The 12,647-nt window shown below is 45.6% G+C and overlaps 1 protein-coding gene across 8 annotated transcripts in view; it reads left to right on the top strand.

The window, feature by feature from the left end:
- Nucleotides 1-54: 54 nt before the first annotated feature.
- AUH (AU RNA binding methylglutaconyl-CoA hydratase) overlaps nucleotides 55-12,647 on the top strand; it is a 327,291-nt gene continuing 314,698 nt past the window's right edge. For 6 of the 8 annotated variants that reach the window (XM_040449515.1, XM_040449516.1, XM_040449518.1 and 3 more), the window contains exons 1-3: nucleotides 55-356; nucleotides 9,806-9,873; nucleotides 9,985-10,072. In XM_040449515.1, coding sequence (XP_040305449.1) covers nucleotides 89-356; nucleotides 9,806-9,873; nucleotides 9,985-10,072 — 424 coding nt within the window. In that variant the 5' untranslated portion in view covers nucleotides 55-88. Of the gene's footprint in view, nucleotides 357-425; nucleotides 617-9,805; nucleotides 9,874-9,984; nucleotides 10,073-12,647 lie in introns of those variants that run through there. The other 2 variants (XM_040449523.1, XM_040449517.1) reach the window with 2 other exon arrangements.

Raw genomic sequence — 12,647 nt, forward strand, 5'->3', positions numbered from 1 at the left:
AAAAAAAAAAAAAAAAAAAAAAAAAAAAAAAAAAAAAAAAAATCCGCGGGGCTGAGCCCCCGGTGGGCCCACGCCGTAAACATACAAGATGGCGGCGGCGGCGGCGGCGGCGGCGGCGCCTGGGGCCTTGGGCGCCTTGCAGGCCGGCCGCGCTCGCTTGGTGGCCGCTTGCTGTGCGCGGCTCGGCCCCGGGTGGAGGCTGCCCGGCTCCTTGACGGGCCCGCGGGTCGGCCCAGCGATGTGGGCCCGGGGCTGGGCGCCCGTGGCCGGGGGCTCAGCCCCGCGGAGGGGCTACAGCTCTGAGGTGAAGACGGAGGACGAGCTGCGGGTGCGGTACCTGGAGGAGGAGAACCGAGGTGAGGGGCGCGGCGCTGGCGGCCGCGGGTCCTGGGAAGGGGTCGCAAGGTCAAGCGTCCGGGCTGACGTCAGCGTCTGTTGCGCGGCCCCGGTCGAGACCCCTCCCCTCCCCCACCCCAGCTTTGCACCCAGGTAGTGCTTTCAGTGCCTAAAGGTGTGCTACGGAGCAGCTTACCTGTAAAAGTGGCCCCACTCAGCGCCGAAGACAGAAATGCAGCTTGCGCCCTCATCTCTAGACGAGCCAAGGTCAATAAACCGGGTGTGTGATATTTGCTTCCAGGTTTTGTGCTGGCTGTGTAATCTGTCAACTCAGATATCGGGGGTGGAGGTGGTGGCGGGGGGTGGGGGGCGGGGAGAGTTTCAGGAGCTGCAGTGAGAATGCACTTCATTCTGAAGAATCTCACGTGTAGAGCTGTTCAGCCGCAGCGGTTTCTCCCCTAGTTTGTTTTAGAAAGTTAGTTTGGGGGACTGGATTCCGATTCCCTTAAACAATTTTCGGGCATGTTTTTGTGTTCCGGGTACCGCGCTAAGCCCTGGGGACCCAGTTGTGGGTGGTAACTGGTCTTGCCCTTGAGCTACCTGCGGCGGAGTGGACAGATGCATTGGCCATACAATACCGGGGGGGGGGGGGGGGCGGGGAAGGGCTGGGAAGGACGGAACTGTCTGCCTGAGCTCGGTTCCTTTCCCTTCCCCACTTGGGTCGCGAAAGGTGGAATAGCGGCTTGCCAGAGGACCAGTCATTTATTTCGACGTGTAGTTATCGAGCACCTATCATCTGTTAAGCAGACGTGCAAAAGGAGTTAAGTCATGATTGCTGTTAGTATCTTCCAGCAGAGTGAGGGAGATACTGCTGACCCAAAGGCTTTGCCGACTTTGAATTTGGGGAGAGCTGAAGGGCTGGAATACCCCCAGGAGGCTTGTGATCAGTAATGTTTGGGGATTGGAGGACTTGGCAGGGGGGATTCTGAGCATCGAGTTAGGGTTTTTCAGATGAACTGGGTTCCCAGCCATTCCTTACTAGGCAATAGAATTTGGGAGTAGTGCGGGTTCTTAGGCAAACTCTCTCTGTGCCTCAACTTTCATGTGCTTATAATAGGAAAAATAATAACCAACGTTGTATGGTGGCTGCGAAGATTAGATTAGGATGCTAATACAGATTGCCTACTAAGTGTCTAGCTCACAGTGGATGCTCATGGTGGAGTATGATGAGTTATTTCATTTGTTGTTTCTTACTCCAGCGACCAGAGCACGTTCAAACACATGGAATTGAACGTGTTGTGCTTTTTTGGGGGGAAATAAGGTAGGGCACGTGGGGCTGTAGTGTAAGGACAGGCAGAATATTGAGAAATTCGGCTGGAAAGTAGATCGGGGCTGGGACGATTAGAGCGTTTTTGGGTAAGTTTTTGGGTCTTACTGGCATTTCAGTTATGTTAGGTGTACCTGCAGTACATTAGATACAGAGGTTGTCCGTTCCGCCAGTAAGGTGTGCCCAGTTCTGTATCGTCTGTGTGATGGGGGAGCATGAGGCAGACGGAGGGGCAAAGCCCAAGGTAGCACCCCCCTGTCCCCACCCCGGGTGGGATCTGTGTGATACTCCTTGGACACTCCCAGCTACCCAACAACGAAGGGAAGGGGTTTAAGTGCTTGCCATGGTGATGTGGGAAACTAAGGCAAATGAAAAATGAAATCCCCCTACTGCCTATGGCCCATTGACAAGTCCTTGAGACCAGCAGAGTGACCTCCCTCTACCCTTTGCTAGGGGCAAAAGAGAACCTTAGCTTAACATTATCCCAACCTCGGGGATCCTGTAAGTCTACTTCCTTTATCTCAACTGCCCCAAGATGTATGCTGGCAATCATACTCCCAGCCTATACCCCCCGCCCCACATAGGTCTCATGACCGAAAGGTCTCATGACTGAGGTTTTATTGAATAGTAATAAATGGCGTTTCCCTAGCAACAGCTAGCCCCTCAAGGTCCTGGAAACCTCGCTTCCAAAATTCTTTAAGAGACTTACTCTATCCCTGACCCCCTCCCAACCTGAGGGTGTATAATGAGTTACCCATCAGGACCCCAGTGCAGCTCTTTCTGCCCATGGGTTCTGTCCCCATGCTTTAATAAAATCACCTTTTTGCACCAAAGATGTCTTCAAGAATTCTTTCTTGGCTGTCATCTCTGGACTCCACAAACCCCCATCACCCCAAAACTTCATCATATATGACTTAAATGAATGCAAGTTGAAAGTAAACTTTCACAAAGTGACTGGAAAGTCCTTAAGTTAGGATCAATTGGATTAAGGAGAAGAAATCAAAGCATATGAGACAATTCAAGAAATTCAGATGTTTACAGTTACCCAAAGTGTAAAGATCCACTATTAGGAAATCATGGCTTCTTAAGAAAATGGACCCCGCTTCCTTTGAAAGTTGGCAGGGATGACCACTCAGGCTTGGCTAACATGATAAATGCTGTGCTTTACTGGTGAACCAGCAATAAGCAGTGCAAAGAAAAACATGAGGTCAAGGAATCCTCAGGTCGAGGAGTCTCCCGATGCCTTTGCTTCTCTTGGAGGCTCTCAGCAGCCTCTCACACGAGGAGCCGCAAATTGTCCTTTGCCCTCTTGAGGCCGGTGGCGGGGAGTGAGTGCAGAATATGTGAGCTATATTAGCACTCCTCTGCTGTCTGGGTTCTATGTTTGTTGGGGGAGCGCGGTTATATCATCACGTTTCCTTAGCAGTGATTTCTTGTACTGTTGTCCGGGGCACCAGGAGTTCTAGAACATCAGTCCTCGCCCTGGTCTACGAAGGCATCTCCTTAGGCCGGCTCCTGCCAGTCATTCTCCTTCCCAGTTTATTGTTCACACTGGTGCCTGGGGTTCCTGTTTTCTAGGCCAAGGATGACTGCTCTGCTCCATTAGAGACTTCTAGTGGCTCCCAGTTGCCTGCAGGCTCCTCTCCAGTCTGCCTTTAGCTGCGTCTAAGCTTTGACTTTTCCTGCTCTTTTCTTTCTGCTTTTGCATGCACCTCCTGGAATGAAATGACTTCTCTCTTCCCCTTTCTAAACTTCTCCCAGTCTGGCAAGCTTCTACTCATAATTGTGACCCATTTCAAGTTTTTTTTTTTTATGTTTATTTTTGAGAGAGAGAGAGAGAGACAGAGACAGAGACAGACAGCGGGAGCAGGGGAGGGGCAGAGAGAGAGGGACACACAGAATCCGCAGCAGGCTCCAGGCTCTGAGCTGTCAGCACAGAGCTCCATGCGGGGCTTGGACACAAGAACAGTAAGACCATGACCTGAGCCCAAGTCGGATGCTTAACCGACTGAGCCACCCAGGGGCCCCCATTGTGACCCATTTCAGAGATCATCTTTGTGAACCGCGTTGGAAAAACTTCTGGCAGAAATAGAACAAATAAGCAACTGTGTCATGCAAGGCATCCTTGATGCCTGCTCCTTGCTTACCGTTCGTATCCAGGTTATCAAGACTTCCTGAGTGTCTTTGAAACCTTTCCACTTTCCTCCACGTGCTTCCTTACCAACACGGCTCTTGTCCGAGCCAGCACCGTCTCCCAGGCGGACTGTCGCTGGGGTCGGCTGGCTGGTCTTCCTACATCTACTTACTTTTCATTTTCAGCAGATTGATTTCTGTCATGTATTTTTCTCATGTTTTTAACAACATATTTTCATACGTTTTATGGCATGGGAATTATGTTGGTAAACACGTATATTAAGATGTGTATATTTTTAAATCTTTACTGACCCATAGTTCCATACCACAAAATTCAGAGTGTACAGTTAATTTCAGTGTGTGTAGAGAGTTGTGCAAACATCCCCACAATCCAATTTTGCAACATTTTTATCAGTCCAGAGAGAAGCCCTGTTTTCTTTAGCCACCACTCTCCATTCTCATACCCTGTCTCCCCCCAGAATAGGACCCATTTGTCTATTTTCTCTCTCAGTAGCTTTGTGTATGTTGGACATTTCATATGAGGAAATAATTTATGGTTTTTTGTGGATTTTTCCACTGAGCATTCTGTTTTCAAGGTGCATCCCTGCGGTAGCACGTATCAGTACCGCATCTCTTTTTATGGTTCGATGACATTCCATTTTTTGGGTAGATCAGACCACAATTTGTTTATTCATCATTCATACACATTTCGGTTGTTTCCACTTTTGGGGTATTGTGGACAACGTTGCTTAGAAAATTCATGTACAGTTTTGTGGACGTTTCATTTCCATAAGGTGGAATTGCTGGGTTCTCTGGTAATTCCGTGATTAGCATATGGATGAACTAGCAGACTTTTCCAGCGTGGCTGCGGCATTTCGCATTCTCACCAGCAAGGCCTCAGGACTCCCCTTTCTGTACATCCTGGTCAATACTTGTGGTCATTGTGCTTTTTGATTGTAGTCCTCCTGGTGCATTGGAAGTGATATTTCCTTGTGGCTTTGTTTTGGAGTTCCCTAATGGCGCATGATGTTGCATATCTTTTCATGTGTTTTTTGGCCACGTGTGTATCTTCTTTACAGAAGCATCTCAAATCTTTGCCCATTTTTTTTTTTTTTAAATCTGGGTTGTTTGTCTTTTTATTGTTGAATTGTAAGAGTTTTTAATATATTATGGATACACGTCCCTTATCAGATAAATGATTCGTAAAAAAATTGTTTTTTTTCACTGAAAAAAATGTTTTATTTCTGAGAGAGAGAGAAAGAAAAAGAGAGAGTGTGCAGGGGAGGGGCAGAGAGAGAGAGGGAGACACAGAATCTGAAGCAGGCTTCTGGCTCTGAGCTGTCAGCACAGAGCCCGATGCCGGGCTGGAACTCAGGAACCGTGAGATCATGACCTGAGCTGAAGTCGGACGCTTAACCGGCGGAGCCACCCAGGTGCCACCATTTTTTTCACTTTTTAATGGTATATTTGGAAGGAGCTAGGTTTGTATGTGGTTTATCGGAGATATTCTTTCTGTCACTGGTTTTCAGTACTTTGTGTATTACATGTCCTGTAATTACATGTCCTGTTTAGTAACAATAGCTAAATTATTGAAGTTTACAAAACTTCTAAAGTAAAAATATATGCACATGGTGGTAAAATTAAACAATAAAAGCACTGTGGGAGGGTGCCACCTCTTTGTTTTCAAGACAGTAACCATTTCTTGCATTCTTGCTGTGAATGGTAATCTTATCCACTGTTCTTATTTTTTAGTCCATCGAATGGACATGCCACATTTTGTTTCTACTTTTTAGATGTGAAGAATGCTGCTGAACACCAGTGTATAGCCATTTGTTTGAACATACATGCTCCTTTCTCTTGGGTGGATACCTAGGAGTAGAATCAACGGGCCGTGTGTCGTTTTTGGAGGATCTGCCACGCGGTTTCCCACAGCAGCTGCACCATTTTCAGGTGTCACCAGCAGTGCCCCAGGGGTCCTGTTTCCCCACACCCTCGCCAGCACTTGTTTCCACGGTTTTCCATCGTGGCCGACCTGCTGGCGGTGAAGCGATGCCTCGTTGTGGTTTTGATTTGCTTTTCCCTAATGACAAATGATGTTGCTTGTTGGGCGTTTGTGTATCTCCCTTAGAAATCCTCATTTAAACCTTTTGCCCATTCGTTTATCTTTTTGTGGTGGGTAGTAAAAATTGTTTTATAATCTGGATGTTAACCCCGTGTCAGATGTGTGATCTGCCAATATTTTCTATTCTGTGCGTTGTTGTTTTTTTCACTGTTTCTTGATAGTTTTGATGAATTATGATTTATCTGTTCTGTTGCTTGTGGTTTTGTTGTCCTATTTAAGACACTGTTGCCTGGCCCAAGGTCCTGAAGATGTGGAACTGTGTTTCCTTCTGAGAGAGTCACAGTTTTAGCTCTCACACTATGTCTCAGATCTGTTTTGAGATAATTTTTACACGTGGTGTAAGGACAGGGTCCAATTTCATTCTTTTGCGGGCTAATACCTAGTTGTCCCACTGCTATTTGTTGAAAAGACTGTTCTTTTAGCATTGCCTTTTCCACAAGCCAGGTGACCATAAGCGTAGGTGTTTATTTGTGGACTCGGTTCAATTCCGTTGGTCTGTATGTCTGTTCTCACGCCAGTAGCACACTGGTGTTTTTGTTTTTGGTTTTGTTTTGGTTTTTTTCTGTAGCTTTGTAGTAAGTTTTGAAATTAGGAAGTGTTCTGATTAAGTCCTTCAACTAAGACTTCAAACTTAGTTTTTCTTTTTCAAGATTGTTTTGACTCTTTGGGGTTAATTCCAATTCCATTTTCCTCTTTCCAATTCCATTTGATTGGTTTTGTATACTTTTTCAAATTATTGATATGTACAAAAATTCATATACAGAGGGAAGGACGTGACCTTGTGTAGTTCAGATATGTAATTGGAAAGAAAATGTACTATTTCTCAAGTTTTTAAAATTCTGAAGGTTTCAATATTTACATCTGTCCCTAATTCCGTGTGTGTAATTTTGTATTCTTTTACTTACAGGGGCTCCTTAAATTTTATAAACTTCAGGCCCTGCCAACCCTGGATTCCACCTGGTCACAGTTTCAAGATGCTCCTTTACATTTTCCAAATGTCTTCTAAGAGGTTTTTCATCCCATTGAGGTCTGCTGTTGTGAACAAACTGGTATTAGTGCTTTGGCCAGGCAGTTAATAGGGACGATATTTTTTAGGAGTATCTGTTAAAATTAAGAATGTACACCTAGACTTTCTACTTCCTGATACTTGTCAGAAATACTTATACACCTGTGGAAAGGAAACCTTGAAGAATGTTTATTGCAGCATTGTAGGATTTAGGAAAATTCAGGATTGTAGGACTTAGGACAGTTTCGGAATGGTTTGTTTTATTTTATAGCTTTTCTTTTTTTAAGGAAAATTCAGGAACAGTTTAAATGCTCATCAAATGAAACTAATGGAAATTCATTTCACAGAATGTTATTCATTAAAAAGAATATCTTGATAAAGTTCTTTATGGCTGAATTAAGAAGATAAAGGAAATATGTGTGACCCATTTATGTAGATCAGCACCAGCAGAAGATACTCTCCGATCTCATTTATATCCAATATCAACCATGACCAAAGCCGTAGCACACCACTCTTTATTTCTGTATGGAAATACATTTTCTAGAAGCTTCCATATCAACAGATCATGGTAATACTCTACTGCATCAAAGCGTGTTAGGAGGAACAATAATCATTGAACGCTTACGTTGTAAACGTTACGTCTGTTTTATCACTGATCCTCACTCACACCAGTCCCACAGAGTTGGGAACCATTAGTATCTCAACAGAGTAAGAAACTGAAGGTTGGGGGGTTAGTTAAGTAACTTGCCCAAGGTCACACAGCTAGTAAGCATTGGCCTGGGAGTTCAGCGCTAGCAACCAGACCTCAGAGCCTGCGTTCTTAGCCTCTGTGTACCCTTAGAGTTGATACCTATGTGGATATCTCAAAGGCACGTCAGAGTCACTTGAATTCAAAACCAAATTCGTGAACTCTCGCCCTTTCCACCCTCACCTTGGTTCTTGTTTTTTTATGGTTCTGTCTTGAAATGTCATCTGTCATCCAACAGCTGAAGTGAAAACCTCGTAGACGCTCCTAACACGTTCCGGTGTGGTCAGTTCTCAGTCCGGTCAATCACTAACTCCCTGAAATTCTACTTCTTGAACCCTCTTGCTTCCTGTCCTCACTCTGTTGACCTCAGCTACACCTGTTCTCTCTTGGCTGGACTGCAGCCCCCGTATCTTAACGGTTCTGGTTACGAGTTACTGGAGCACCATTTACAGCATGTAAAGCATTTCGAATTGTATGTTTTTTATCGTTTGTCGTCCTTCCTAGACTCAAGTTCCCTGAGGGCTGAGCACCGTAATGTGTATTCGACACAGCTGAATAAATGACGCGTCTAGTCTTACCCAGTGGGTTTTGTTCGTGAGGAAGCGGAAGCTTGAACGCTGTAGCCGCGTCCTTCATTCAGCTGTGGAGGTGGTTGGCAGTCTAGCTTCCCCGAGGCTCAGTTTCTTCCTTCTCTCCACTAGGATGAAAGTAGTGTCCACCTCTTGGGTTATGTGGGCATCACGTGACTCGATAAACATAAGGCCCTGGGAACAGTGTCAGCAAGTGCTCAGTGACGGCTCTTGTCCGTGAGTGGGGGGCCTACCCGAGGTCAGTCTGGGGTTTAATGCAGAGCCTGCCCCACATCCAGGTTCTTTCTGATTTTCTCCATGCTGAGAGCATTTGGAATTCTTGAAAATTTATTCTGTGAGTGAAGTTTATCTTTGTACTTTCTTTGCAAAGTAGGTTTGCACAGTGTCTTGCATAGAGAAGACGTGTGTACATGTTGCTGTCTTCAGTGTAACTTAGTAACAAATAAGGGTCATACCCCCCCCCTCCCCGCCCCCAAAGAGGTGGAAGGCATTCCTGTTACACAGGGAACCTTTGTGCTCACTCAGGGGACAGGTAAGGTCAAGTACAGGCTCTGTAGGGCTCTGAACGCAAATGTTTCGGAAGCAACTAAATAAAGGATTTTAAGCAGGGGGTGGATTCTATGCATAATTGTTCTTGGGAAATTGATCAGACTGAAGCAGTTGGAATGGGAGGCTGGTCTGAGTCAGGAACCTCAGGAGGGAGAGCGCAACTTCCTGGGGAGTGAACTCTGCTTAAGTGGACGCGCCTTCAGGTTGAGTGTGGGGGACAGAGTCAGGAGAGAAACCTGGGATGGAGATACTGAGGACAGGATGACAGACAGCGTGAGTGAAGATACTGACGAGCCGAAAAGCTGATCTGCAGGGCTTGCCTGTGATAAGGGTTTGTCAGCTGTTTCTTCTGCATGTACTTGAAGGTGATGAAACCATATTTTAGACAGTGTTCTGTAGTGGAGGATTCTTCTCACCCATGAGCGAATTTAGTACAATGTGCGGATTATCTTGGTGGTGCTTAGGAAGGGATGAATTGAAAGCATCACGATGTTGTAAAGTTCTCCTCTAACAGGCAGAAGAGGTGGGCATTGATTACTAGACTGATTTTACAGGTTACGTACATCTACCACAGTCTTCAAAAATGTGCTTATCTTTTTTTTTTTTTAAATTTTTTTTTCAACATTTATTTATTTTTGGGACAGAGAGAGACAGAGCATGAACAGGGGAGGGGCAGAGAGAGAGGGAGACACAGAATCGGAAACAGGCTCCAGGCTCCGAGCCATCAGCCCAGAGCCTGACGCGGGGCTCGAACTCATGGACCGCGAGATCGTGACCTGGCTGAAGTCGGACGCTTAACCGACTGCGCCACCCAGGCGCCCCAAAAATGTGCTTATCTTGAAAAGGAGGGTAAACACAAAAATCAGGACGAAGCTCTTGGCGTGACCCTCAAGGAAGGGGCACATTTCCTAAGTCCCAAGTCCACTAGCTGTGTGTGTGGGAGTCTGTGCCCTGCGAGTTCACTAACTCCGGTGTGCCTTTTTTTCTTGACTAGGAATTGTGGTGCTTGGAATAAACAGAGCTTATGCCAAAAACTCATTCAGTAAAAATCTGGTAAAAATGGTGAGTGTAAACATTAAACTGTCTGCTTCTAATATTAAGATGCAGTGTTGACGTCAACCTGAAAGTGATTTTTCCTCTTTGTTTCTCCATGCCCTCCCTGTATCTGTTTAGCTCTCAAAAGCTGTGGATGCTTTGAAATCTGATAAGAAAGTACGGACCATAATAGTCAGGAGTGAAGTTCCAGGGATATTCTGTGCTGGTATGTAAATAAATCTTATTATGAAATTGACTTTCCCTCAGTGATCACCTGTTTTCCTTTAAAAAGTGTCCTGTGATTTGAGTCGCATTACCGACAATTTCTTTGTTTTTACTGTTTTACAAGAGAAAAAATGCTTTGTCTGTATTAGTTGAGAAACTTTGGCAACATGTTGATTGTTGGGGAAGTTGAAAACATAATTTGAGCCATTAAAGTATTTATAATAATGCATGGTACTTATGAAAGATCAGCTGGGAGGGAAAAGTTGAGTCTCCTCCCTACAACCATGTGCCCTGTATTTGTTGCCCAAAAAATGAGTAGCAGAAGCCATCTCAGTAAAGAGTGTTAAATGTAGACATGTGTTTTGAAGGGTGTTTGAAGTAGCACCTACTTAAGTGTGTGTCCACGGATTGTATTTTTAAATTGGCATCCACCGCAGCAAAAGGTATGATGAATTTTTCCCCCCGGTTGTACTGTATTACCAACAGCTAAAGACTAAGTCGTCCTGCATTTTTCGTGTTTGTAATTATTTCTACGCCCTGAGATTGAATGAATCTTTTCCAATTAGTAAAACTAGTAAAAGCTGCAGACGATTAAGGCAAATGCTGATAACATGCAGTATCATCGTCGTTTACCAACAAGCAGATGAACGTAGAAGTTGGCTGAAGCATAAACATTTTTTTTTTCCAGTAAAAATAGAAATGAGATAATCCCCTGCAGATACTTAAGCATTTGAGGGAATGACCTACGGTGCTTCATTCATTCAGCAAGTACCAAACCCGTCGAGTACCCCCAGCACAATGCTGGGAACACAACACTACTTAAGACGACAAGTTTCGGGAGGTGGCTTTGTTGTGGCCAGTGCTTATCAGTTTCGTTCTTAAGAGTCCTCAGGCGTTCGGGCTTCAGCCTCTGTGGCTTCCACCTTAAAGTACTGCAGAACTTTGTGGTATTGAGGAAACATTCTGTGTAAATGAGTTCTGTTGTGGCTTTCGGTGGAACGCGGGACACCTGACAACGTTAGTTTGACTGCACTTGGGTAGTGGCGGGGGTGGGAGGGGGATCGTTTTCCCGAGCTGCCTGGGTGAGGGCCTTCTAGCCATCTTCACCCCGTGTCACCGCAGGGAGCGCTGTCTGCTGCCAGGGAGGGGAGGGCGGGGGAAGCTGCGGGGGGGGGCCCCGCCCCCCCCCCCCCCCGCGGCGCCCGCGGGCGGGGGGGGGGGGGGGGGGGGCCCCCCCCCCCCCCCCCCCCCGCGGTGGCCGCTGCGCCAGAGCTGCTTGTTTTCATGAGGGCTTCGTGTACAATCAACCAAATGTGGAGGGCTCGCCCTGAGACAGTTAGGACCCTCGTTATCTGTGAGTCTAGGACCAGGTGAATATGTGTCCAGGTGACTGAGGCTCACACGTGGCGATGGCCGTCCCCGCACTTAGGACCTCTGAGGGCTGCTGGGGCCTCGTTGGGAAGAGGGACGCAGAGCGGTCTGGGGGCCTCCGAGGAAGGTGCAGTGGTAGGAACGTTTGAGCGGGGACAGTGACACTGTGAAGGCAGGAGGGAAGTGGTGTTACCGTCTCCTGGTAATGGGCCTGGCCACTGTAACACTGACTGCTGGTCGATTTCTTCGTATTTTACCTGTTCCTTTGCTGCCCATTTGTTTTGCTTCACGTCGTTAATATTCTTTGGAAAAGGCTTAACGTTTAGTACAGTTTGCAGCTCTTTTTTTATAGGTCGACTTTTTGGGGACATACAAAATCATATACCAAATGCTTCTTACCAGATTGACAAGTTAGCCTTGAATACTGTTTTTTTTAAGGGTTAATCAGATTTATTTTCTTTGCTGTATGTGCTTTGTAACTTTTGCATGATCAGGATAATCTTCTATATATTTTAACTCATGAGATTTGTCACTCTGTTTTTTTAAGTTTATTTTGAGAGAGCAAGCGAGTGTGCAGGGAAGGGGCAGAGGGAGAGGGATGGAGAGAGAGAGAATCTCACGCAGGCTCTGGGCTGTCAGTGCAGAGCCTGATGCGGGGCTCTGTCTCATGAACCATGAGATCATGACCTGAGCTGGAATCGAGTTGGATGCTTAACCAACTGAGACACCCAGTCGCCCCTGTTACTGTATTTTGTTAAAAAAAACCCAAAAAACCCAAAAACCAATGTTTGAATTGTAGGAGAAATTGGGGCAAGTCATTTATTTTAGTAACTCAGTGTATATAGTGGAGCCATTCGTTCAGATTTCTCTGAAAGGTTTTTTTCCCTACGTATATTTGAGAGATAGGTCTGTCATTATTAATATGTTATTATGTCATTATGGTAATGATATGTCATTATTAATATGGATGATAATTATAAGTCCAGATAAGTAAAATGTTTTTGCATAGTTAAAATGAATGCTTAAATTTATCCTGGTTTTATCACCAATATAAAAGTCTGAATTTAGTCAGGCCTCATTTATTATTGTTGAAGAATACAGACTTTCAAAAGTGAGAGGTTTAATTTCTGTTCTGGAGTAGTAACATTCTAAAACAAAATGCTTGAAAACAGCGTCCTCGTTTACTGATTATTCTCTTAGGGGGG

The sequence above is a fragment of the Herpailurus yagouaroundi genome, unplaced genomic scaffold (genome assembly GCF_014898765.1).
Source record: "Herpailurus yagouaroundi ecotype Mexico unplaced genomic scaffold, PumYag 199, whole genome shotgun sequence".
Taxonomy (NCBI): domain Eukaryota; kingdom Metazoa; phylum Chordata; class Mammalia; order Carnivora; family Felidae; genus Herpailurus; species Herpailurus yagouaroundi.